Below are 11,386 nucleotides of genomic sequence, written 5' to 3' on the forward strand. Positions count from 1 at the left end.
AAATAACCATTTCACTTTGATCATTGTAAAATGCAGTTTTAATGCCCCTTGGTCACTCATTAATCAAGTTGAGTTGCATCAAATCATACAGAACACATGTGGCAGAGTCCTTGGTGCATTAGCCAGAGAGCCCGTGTAAAGAGGAACTGAAGAGATCTGTGGGGAATTACTCACGCGGCAGACTTCACTGCTGTTTCTCCTTGACAGATGTTGACTATTACTTTGGACGAGAGTGATTGCTTTGCTGCTTGGGTTTCTGCAAAAGATGCTGGCTTCAGCAGCCCTGACGGCTCAGATCCAAAATGTGAGTTTCTGTGCCCCTTCTTCCTTTCCCCCTTCCAGAAGTTATCTGCGCTGCTTTATAAATTCATCTTTATAGAGACCGTTATGTTTCACTGGTCACATCTCCAGTCAGTGTTCTAAGAATGTAGCAGACAGATGTCAGGTACATATGTAAGGACAGTACAGTGATTTTTATGGAAGTAGCCTTTTTTAAGCAGATAGCTCCTGGTTTTATTTGTTTTTGTTTTTGGAAGAAGGTATGTCTGCAGACAACCAAATGGAATATCTCTTTGCTCCGTGGTGTCACTGTTTAAGCATTCATTCTAAGACAGTGCCGGGGAGGTGGCTCCATGGGCTGGAGTGCCACTGTGCATGCAGGAGCCCCAGCACCACATGGTCTCCAAAGGAATGGCCCACGTACCACCAGATGCAAACGTGTCCCCTCCCCGTCCCCACACTCCCTCCCCCTCCAAAAAAGAACTGAATCAGTATTTTTCAGTAAATTTAAAAGAGTATGATTCCAGCACTGCCAGGAGTAGCCCCAAGCATCACCAGATATAGCCCAAGCCTTCCCACCACCTCAATTTTTTAAAACAGATTTGGCAAGACCTCAAAAATCTGCCTTTTCAACCTTTTTTGGCATAGGGTTAAGAACTTAGCACTAGAGGAACCAGAGAGCACAGCAGGTAGAGTTCCCGCCTTGCATGTAGCTGGCCCAGGCTTGATCCCTGGCATCCCATGTGGCCCCTCGAGTACTGCCAGGAGTGTTTCCTGAGTGCAGAACTGAGAGTAACCCTTGAGCATTGCCAGGTGTGGCCCAAAGAAAACAAAACAAAAAGAATCCAGCAGAATAAGTAGAAACTTTAAATGTTTTGCTCTCTACTTTAGGTAAAACTAGTGACTATTTTGTATTCCTTTCTTTGAATTCTTTTACAGTAAATTTAGGAGGACTTTTGCTGCAAGCACTCTTAGAATATTGGCCCAGAACACATGTGACTCCCATGGATGAAGAAGAAAATGAAGTAAACCATGGTTTGTGCTTTTATTCTGGATATGTAGTTAAAAATCATTCAGGAAAAAAGGAAAACATTCAGAAATTTAAAATGCTGTATTTTTTTACTCTATTATGTTAAGAAATATTTTACACATTTGCTAAATTGTTTCATACTAGATATTTGTGTTGTTTTTTTCCTCTATATTTCAAAGTAAGAACATCCATTCCAGTTGGTAGTAAAGTATAGGGATGTTTTTGGTTGCTGAACCTGCTGAAGACAGAGGAGATCAACCTTACCTTAATCGGGTGACCTAAGTCCTTAGAAGCGGGCAGCCTAGCAGGTTTCTTCCAGAAATGCTCCTCAGATTCATGAAAATGGACCCACGGGAATTTTCAGAGCTGAATGAGATAGCTGTGTTTGGGCCAGAGAGATAGTACAGGGTTAAGGCTCTTGCTTATTAGTACCCAGCTGCAGCCTCAGCCCTGGTTAGAGCCCCCGCACTGCATATGGCCACCCAAGCTCTGCCAGGTGCAGCCCCTGTGTACCACAGGCATGGCTCAAAAAAGAAACAAATGGAAAAACGAAAGCCATGATTTTTCTTAGACTCCATAAGGGGCCTGAAATGTTTCTACCTGGCCTTTGAATGGCTTATTCTTGGCTCTGAATACCTACAAAAGCAAACTTACCTCCGAAATGTTAGGTAAGTGAATAGTTACGTATAAAGAGGGAATGTCATCTGAGGACACTCATAAACTCTGGAACCGGAGAAATTGTACAGGAGTTACGGTGCTTGCCTTGCATGTGACCATCTTGGGTTTACTCCCAGCAGAGCAGACAGTCCCCTGAGCCCCATCAGGAGTGAGCTCTAAGCACAAAGCCAGCAGTAAATCCCAGCCACTGCTGGGTGTGCCCCCAATCTTCCCCACCCCCAAGGGGAGTGGGAATGGGGACTCCATGTGCCCATAAGTTAGGTGGTGAGTGTGTGTGTATATATATATATATATATATATATATATATATATATATACATATATATATTATATTAGTTGTATGTATATATCACTGTCACTGTCATCCATTGCTCATCGATTTGCTCGAGCGGGCATCAGTAACGTCTTCATTGTGAGACTTGTTACTGTCTTTGGCGTATCGAATACGCCACAGGTAGCTTGCCAGGCTCTGCCGTGCCGTGCGGGCGGGATACTCTCGGTAGCTTGCCGGGCTCTCCGAGAGGGGCGGAGGAATTGAACCTGGGTCAGCCACGTGCAAGGCAAATGCCCTACCCTCTGCTCTGTCGCTCCAGCCCGTGTGTGTGTGTGTGTGTGTGTGTGTGTGTGTGTGTGTGTGTATAGTTACATATATTATATATATTAGTATATGTATATATTAGTTATAAAGTAATAACCCTGAAATATGCTATTTGAAACAGTGATAAGTTTATTAAAAGAATCCATTTTAAAAAGAAGCCAATCAAAAACTGCAACAAGCAGTGATCAGAGACTTACTTGGGATCAGAGAACATGTTCTGAATGTAGGTGTTAGACTTGGTGTATTTAATGAAAGTAGAGGGAACTTAAATTTTTCTTTTCCTATTTTATTGGTTCTGGGAAGCACCTGGTGGTACTCAGGGCGTACCCCTGGCTCAGCACTCAGGGATCACTGCTGTGGTGCTTGGGGAACTATATGGGGTGCCAGGGATCCAACCCAGGAGGGCCGAGTGCAAGGCAAGTGCCCTACCAATTGTACTGTCGCTCCTCCAGCCCCACAAACTTGCCATTTCAAAGTCCATGTGTAACCTGCAACTGGCTGAAGAGTCCTTGAGTCCAACCTACTAAGGACTTCTGTCAGACATCTGATGAAGACTCAGCTTCCCATAATCTGAGGTCATGACCTCCTGCCAGAGACTCGCTCTGCCTCTTTGACCATGATGATCTTTGGAATTTGAATCTCGTTGGCAAGGATAGCATGCTTCCCTAAAGGTCAACTCTTCTGGTGTGCCTGGAGGGATGCAGGTGGCCTGACCCCACCCACAAGGACTTTTCTTGCCCCCTCCCCCCCACTGTTATTCGGTGGACTGTGAGCCAGAGAAACTCAGTGGGAAGATCTCCCCATAGAGGGTTGGGAAAGCTGAATAGTGACATAGATTCTGCTTGTCATCGGCATTGTAGTTAAAAACATGTCATACCTTGTTCGTGACTCCTTGTTTTGTGTCTGAAACATGACAAGACCCACAGAGACTCAGCTAGCTGATAAAAATTAATTGGAGAGGGGCTGGAGCAATAGCACAGCGAGTAGAGCGTTTGCCTTGCAAGCGGCCGACCCGGGTTTGATTCCCAGTATCCCATATGGTCCCCTGAGCACTGCCAGGGGTAATTCCTGAGTGCAGAGCCAGGAGTAACCCCTGTGCATTGCCAGGTGTGACCCCAAAAGGCAAAAAAAAAAAAAAAAAGATGAGATCAGGGCTTCTCTGAGTATTTTATTCTTCACTAGTACTGTCCTTAAACATTAAAACAAAATGGGGCTGGAGTGATAGCATAGCGGGTAGGGTGTTTGCCTTGGACGAGGCCAACCGGGGTTCGATTCCCAGCATCCCACATGGTCCTCTGAGCACCGCTAGGGGTGATTCCTGAGTGCAGAGCCAGGAGTAACCCCTGTGCATTGCCAGGTGTGACCCAAAAAGCAAAAAAAAAAACATTAAAACAAAAATGCACTCAAATTCTCCTGCCTTTGGTTTTTCCACTCAAAAGTAGACAACCATTTATAACTGGCTGTCCTAGACTTGCCTCTGGCCAAATGACAGGGCACGTTGTCCTTTTCATATCTCAAACATCAGTGTCTTTTTATCAAAAATCCTCAAAAAGGTTGTTCTTCATGAGGTATATTGCAAGCTGCCATATTTCTTATTCTCCAGAATTTAATTCTCTTTCGTGTACCTTTATTTCGAATTCTGGCTGACTTGCAGGATTTTCTATTCTAATAATCTCACGGTGCTTAAAGCTTGTGAAGTCAGAGTGTGTAGAGTCTTGTGTTTAGCACTAACTCTGGGTACTGACCCCATCTGAATCTTCGCCTAGTGAACGGGGAGCAGGAGAACCGAGTGCAGAAGGGAAATGGATACTTCCAAGTGCCCCCCCACACGCCGGTGATCTTCGGTGAGGCTGGAGGCCGCACCCTGTTCAGGTACGGGCGAGGGAGGCTGGGCCCCGGCCCCCGGAAACACTGATTCCTGTGCTCCTTGCAGGAGTGCCGGGGCTGACACACTCTCCTCCTCTTTGACATAGTGAAGGGTCTGAGGCCACTAGGCCCCATTCTCACGGCGAGCTGAGCCTCCTGGTCAGGTGTGGCCACAACCTGGTTGCCAGCAGTTCCTCTCACGGCATCTGCAGGAGACTCACTCCCTCTCCCCGCCTGGGGTTGCTGCCAGGCTCCCCACAGACCCCTGGCGCCACCTTGGACCGGGCTGCTCCTGGGAACTATTGGGCCCTCCCTAAGGACTAGGCCACCTTGGGAGAGCTGGACCTCCCTGACTTCCAGGTGGCCAGCAGAGCCCAGGGGAAGCCAGAGGGGACAGAGTTCTGTTGAGCCTGGTGAGAAGAAGGCAGATGCAGACTTCTTTTTTGCCCTCAGATGCAGACTTCTTTGCCTGCGAGTCTGGGCACAAACCCATGTCCACTGTGTGTGGAGGCCGCGCGTGCCTGCTGCCACTGGCAGGGTCCGAGTTGCCGGCTCTTCTCCCTCTGAGCTGAGCGAGCCGTGCCCAGTGCACTTGCTCTCCTCCGTGGTCCAGTGGGGATGGTGTGACAGGGCCTCGGGGAGGGTCCTCCCTGCTGCTGCTGTGGACAGTGACCTTGTCGTCGGTGCTGCTGTCACTTACTACCCGCTGGGTTATGTTTAGGCTGCTCTGCCGAGATTCTGGGGGCGAGACGGAGTCGATGCTTCTTAATGAGACGGTGCCACAATGGGTAATTGACATCACTGTGGATGTAAGTGTCCTGCACCCCCACTTTGCCCTTTTATATTTTCTAAATCATTAAGCTACTCTAGATCATCTTCAACATTAATAAAAACTAGACTGCCTGAGGGAATCTTCTCCTTCCCTGTAGTCCCAAAGTTGCAGAAGTATTGATGATTATTTATGTTTATGTCTTTGTTCATTTTTAATTCTAAAAATAATATATGCTTAATGGAAATAATAGAAGGATAAAGTAAAACTCCCATTTCTTCCTCAGTTCTTCTCTTTCTCTTCCTATCCTCTTCCCAGAGGTGATAAAGAATAGTTTAAGAATGCAAAACCTCCATTTCTTTGTGTACACAAGCATATATTATTTGTATATATGTGCATACATATGTATAGCTCATTTTATTTTGTGCAAGATCTGTTATAATACTGTTCTGCAACTTGTTTGTGTCACTTAAAAATAAAACTTGGCATCTTTTCATGTCTGCATTTGGATCATTCCTTGTTCTGACTCGCTTTAGTATTCCATTGTATAAATGTGCCTTAATTTCACCAGTCCCCTATTAATAGACATTTAGGTTGTGTCCAATGTTTTCTATTACAAACAATGCTTCAGTGAATATCCTTGTATATATATCTTTGTGTACTTTTTAGGATAAATTCCTAGAAGTGGAATTGCTGGACCAAAGGGTATGCACATTTTAAATTTTGATAGATACTGCCAAATTGCCATCCACAAAGGCTGTGCCAATTTACACTCTCACCAACAGTCTCTGAGGCCCCGTTTCCCCACACTCTCACCAATGCTGGGTTCTTCAATCTTAGCTTCAGTATAGTCAAATCTCTCATTGTCTTGATGTGGTGGCGTTTTTAATTTGTAAGGAGGTTAAGCATCTTTTCATATTGGCCATTTATATTTTTTCTTCTGTGAATCGCCTGTTTGTATTAACTCGTTTTTTCTTTTGGGTTATTTGTCTGTCTTACTGGTTTGTAGGTGTTCTTCATATTGAATGTGAATTACCTTTAACTACTACCTGTGCCTCTCCATTGAATTATTTTGTTCATGTGTCTATAGCCAGGCAAAAATGTTTCATTTGTATATAATCAGATTTATCCTTTATGGTTCTGAATTTCATGTCTTGATTATTTCTAATTCCAAAGTTGCAAAAAAAAATGTTCTCCTATGTTCTCCTTTATATATTCCTGATATGTCTGCATCTTAATTAGAATGTATTCTGTTTGGTGTGAATTAGGATGCTAACGTCCTCCAAGTGGATAGACTTATGTGCCAACACAATTTATTAAATAATCTTTTTTCCTACTAATTGAAATGCTATCTTTATTGTATACTAAATTTCTGTGTATACATAGATTTTTTTCTAGACTGTACTGTGTTTTGTATATTTTGTATATTCCTTAAAGCCGTATGAAAGAGATTTAATCTCTAGAACCTTCTGGAAATTTGCTGTCTCTCCCAGATCCACCATGCAGGATTTAAAGCCAGTGTGACACCTGGTGGATCTTCCATGGTCTCCTCTCTCCCACGTTCGAGCTCTCTGCAAACCTCTGCTGCCTTTGCTATGACTTATCCCTGTGAGGAGACATCCAGACAGGATGTGACAGGGAGGCTCGGAGGGGCCTAGTATCCAGAGAGGAGACAATCAGTTCATTTATCCTCTACTTAATATGTGTTTTCCTTCCTGGTCAACGTCTCTGTGGTGGTTGGCTGCCATTCCCACGCTAGCGTCACCCCACTCAGGCATCGGGGAGAGTGGGAGGGCCCAACTGCTCTGTGAGCCGGTTGACTGAAGCCCCCTCGTGGCTCAGCCAGCATCTGGGGGTGTCCTCCGAGGCAAATGTGTTGGGTTTCTTCTAAGAGACTTGGCGTTTTCTCATGGGAGCATTTAGGTGTCAGCCCCAATATTTTAGTATAGAGTTAAGATTTCGGTTTGTATGGCTTAAAGTGTTAAAAATAAAACTTGTTGCAGTGTATCTAAAATTTGTCTTTACATATCTTTTATTATAAGACTAAATGTTAACGCTTTGCAGCTGTATTTTATCTAAGGTTGACATAATTTCTAAGGCTTCCTCTTAATTTCATAGAAAGTTACTTTTTTGCTTGTAAGATAACTTGTAAAGCATATTTTCCTGTTGATGTCATTTACATTTGTTAGCTAATAGAAACTATCATACCTTTTTTTTCACTTTTAATGTTTCAGAAAAATATGCCCAAATTCAACAAAATTCCTTTCTACCTCCAACCTCATGCATCTTCAGGAGCAAAGACCTTAAAAAAGTAAGTGAATGTAGTATCATGTGAAACTTTGATTAATTATCAGAGAGAATTTGTGTTCCTTATGGTTGTTTTTATAGCAGAGGAATAAGTATACATCTAAGACTCGTTTTATAATATTGAAAGTGTATACAGTTTAGCATTTATCAAACCGTTTTACCATCTACCTGCTGTGATAGGCTGCAGATGCTCAAAAATGGGATTTGGGATTTTTTTTTTAACTTATTTTGTTCATTTTTGGGCCATGCCAGTGATGCTGGGGGGTTATTCTTGGGGTGCTAGAGGGACCATTCGTATTGGGAACCACTTGAGGCTCCAGTATTCAGAACGTGTGTTCCAGGCCTCTGAGCCATCATCCCAGTCCAAAACAAGAGATTTTTTTTTTCACTTTTTGGGTCACACTTGGCGATGCACAGGGGTTACTCCTGGCTCGTGGCACTCAGGAATCACTCCTGGCAGTGCTCGGGGACCATATGGGATGCTGGGAATCGAACCTGGGTCGGCCGCGTGCAAGGCAAACACCCTACCCGCTGTGCTATTGCTCCAGCCCCCAAAACAGATTTTTTACCTCACTCAATAATTTCATAGTTCAGGACACATCTATGTATAATCTCCTTTTAAGAAACAAATTTTGGGGGCCGGAGTGATAGCATAGCGGGTAGGGCGTTTGCCTTGCATGCGGCCGACCCGGGTTCGATCCCCGGCATCCCATATGGTCCCCCAAGCACCGCCAGGAGTAATTCCTGAGTGCAAAGCCAGGAGTAACCCCTGAGCATCGCCAAGTGTGACCCAAAAAGCAAAAAAAAAAAAAAAAGAAAGAAATTTTTTTTGGTGGGACACTCAGAATTGGCGCTTCTCAGGGGCTGCTTTTGCCTCTCTGCTCGGGAGCCAGTCCCAGCCGTGTGCAGGAGTCGAACCTGGACCACCCACATGCAAAGCTTGCACTCCGGCCCTGTGAGCTGTCTCTGGCTCCTATGATTGCTTTATGGATACTTTGGGGATTATGAGAAGAGTAGAATGGAATGGAGTTTGGGCTGGAACTTGCCAGAAAGGCTTCTTGAAGGAAATATTTGAACTGGACATGTAAGGGATGGCTAGAACTTCAAAAGAGAAGTTCCTGGTCCAGGAAGTAGCTTGATCAGAGAGAGAAAGACTGAAGTAGGAGCAAGCATGAGATTTGCAAATTAGTGAGGACCTCTGTAGCTGGTTATGAGAAGATACTGGAAGGGGAATGAGGTTTCATTGTTGCTTTTTTTTTAATTTTATTGAATCACTTGAGATAGTTACAAGCTTTCATGTTTGGGTTACAATCACACAGTGATCAAACACCCATCCCTCCACCAGTGCACATTCCCCACCATCAATATTCCTGGTATGCCCCCCCTTCCCCCCCTCCCCCTGCCTCCATGGCAGACAGTAGTATTGCATCGTTGTCGGATTGATGAATGTCAGGCAAGAAATAATGCTAGAACATGTCAGTGTTTTGTTTGCAGGTCATACCCAGTGGTACTTTCTCTGACCCAGTAACAGGACATTTAAGAGAAAATAGGACATTGAGGCTCAATTACTCCATCCAGCAACTTCAGTAGTTATCAGCACAGGGCTAAGCATTCTTGTTTCATATACATTCCTGCCTACCCTCCCACCCATCTGCCTCCAAGCATACGAAAAGATTTTTAAAATAGCTCTTAAGATTTAATGACTGCAGTTCATGTGGCTCTCAGAAGTGCAGGCCTGCACTGCTTGATTTGGCCAGTAATGGGCATTAGAGGAGGTGAGGGAGTCGATGAGCCCGGATTTGGACATGCAGTTTAAAACACGCCTGTTGAGCGGCCACTGAACACCTTTATTGCAAACCACAACAGCTAATTAGAGAGAGAGAACAGAAGGGAATGCCCTGCCACAGTGGCAGGGTGGGGTGGGGGGGAGATGGGATTGGGGAGGGTGGGAGGGACGCCGGGTTTACGGGTGGTGGAGAATGGGCACTGGTGAAGGGATGGGTTCCCGAACTTTGTATGAGGGAAGTATAAGCACAAAAGTGTATAAATCTGTAACTGCACCCTCACGGTGATTCTCTAATTAAAAATAAATAAATTATAAAAAAAATAAAATAAAATAAAAAAAATAATAAAACACGCCTGTTGAAGACTGCAGCTCTTGGCTTCAGGGGTCTGGGTTGGCAGGAGGCTGAAACTCGGCCTCAGCTGGGTATTGTCTGCTTGCAGGCATCGGCAGAAGGCCTGGCTGTGGGGAGGGAGGGAGGAGGAGCACCAAGAGCCCTGGAGTGTGGGGAGCATGTGGGGTCTGCCCGCCTGTGCTCTGCGAGCCACGCCAGCTGCTCTCTCTCTCTCTCTCTCTCTCTCTCTCTCTCTCTCTCTCTCTCTCTCCCTCTCTCCCCCCCCCTCCCCTCTCTCTTCTTACCTCTCCCTCTTTCCCTCTCCCTCTCCTGTCTCTTCTCTCTCCCCGTCTCTCTCCTCTTTCACTCTCTTCTGTCTCCCTCCCTCAGAGAAGGAAGAGTCTCTTCCGTGATGGCCCAGCTTCTCAGCTTTGCCGTTTTACCCATATGGACTGTTTCTGGGTCAGTGCAGTGCTGAGAACGATCAGGCCCTCTGCAGCCTAAGAGTTCTCTTCGTGCTGCAGATGATTTGAACATTGTTTTAATGGCCAAGTGTTTATTTTATTTATATAGTTATATATTTAGAAAGTAAAAACACCAATCTTTGGAACTATTTGTGTGGTTTCATGACCTTTTCTAATTGTAAGACGTGCATGAAACTATTTTTACTGGGATCTGAAAGGAAGCAGGTGAGGTAGGGAGTACAAGTGAGTCTGTTGGCTGTTTCTCTGCCGTGACGCTCTGAATGCAGGATGCTCTGGAACACCGTATTCCACTTACACTGTTGTGTATATACCTAATTCCTACTCCTGGCTTAATTTACACCTGGCCTAATACCAAGGAACTTGGCTTTAAATATCATTTAGTTGATTGTAGCTGTAGGAGGATACTGTGGAAAATCAGTTGGTGATTCTGAAAACCGATGAAGACAATGAGCGGAACCATTGGGTTATGCTTCTCTGGTCATGTTTCGTCTCTATCAGATGTAACATCTACATATCTGGGAGAGGTCATATGCATATGAGAACTGTGCTTACTCTGGCAGCAGGGCAGGGCGTAAATGGGGCCAGGGGTTGAGGGAACCCTGAGATAGTGGGCAGGCGAAAGTGGACACTGGTGGGGGGTGTTGCAGTGACATATGTGTGAAACACTCTCAAGAACAGTATTCTAAATTATGATGCTGCAAAGGGAAAAAATATTTTTTTTTCAAAGATAACATCCAGTGATTTTGCAGATGTCAAAATATGCCCTTGCATTTCACAGAGATAGACTCTCTGCCAGTGACATGCTCCAGGTCCGGAAAGTAATGGAACATGTTTATGAGAAAATAATCAACTTGGATAATGAGTCTCAAACCACTAGCTCTTCTAATAACGAAAAACCAGGAGAACAGGAAAAAGAGGAGGATATTGCCTTGTTAGCGGAGGAGAAAATTGAACTTCTGTGCCAGGACCAGGTATGTGGGTTTGAGGAGCAGGCCCCGGTTCCCCACTGTAGGCGCCCCCACGGGGAATGTGCCTCTCGGGGCACTGGGTCTCTCCCTCGGGCTGGGCGCCTCCTTCCAGGGCCCTGGAGTCCACCCTGGAGCTGCTGTGCATTGCCGGGGAGATGGTCAGGAAACCATTCTCAGTGCCCAGGCAAAGGCATCTTTCTGACCAGGGAAGAGACATGAGCTCAGGCTGTGCGCCTGCCCCGCTGGAGTGGAGGTGCATGTGGGGAGAAGCAGGCTTGCTCACTTCATT

General features: G+C 45.2%; 1 protein-coding gene across 1 annotated transcript in view; it reads left to right on the forward strand.

The window, feature by feature from the left end:
* Positions 1-11,386, forward strand: part of WDR48 (WD repeat domain 48) — a 51,922-nt gene that overhangs the window by 38,439 nt on the left and 2,097 nt on the right. The window contains exons 13-18 of the mRNA XM_004614560.3: positions 208-304; positions 1,219-1,314; positions 4,352-4,457; positions 5,173-5,260; positions 7,455-7,531; positions 10,908-11,100. Coding sequence (XP_004614617.1) covers positions 208-304; positions 1,219-1,314; positions 4,352-4,457; positions 5,173-5,260; positions 7,455-7,531; positions 10,908-11,100 — 657 coding nt within the window. The remainder of the gene's footprint in view (positions 1-207; positions 305-1,218; positions 1,315-4,351; positions 4,458-5,172; positions 5,261-7,454; positions 7,532-10,907; positions 11,101-11,386) is intronic.

This window comes from Sorex araneus, chromosome 4, assembly GCF_027595985.1.
Source record: "Sorex araneus isolate mSorAra2 chromosome 4, mSorAra2.pri, whole genome shotgun sequence".
Lineage (NCBI taxonomy): Eukaryota > Metazoa > Chordata > Mammalia > Eulipotyphla > Soricidae > Sorex > Sorex araneus.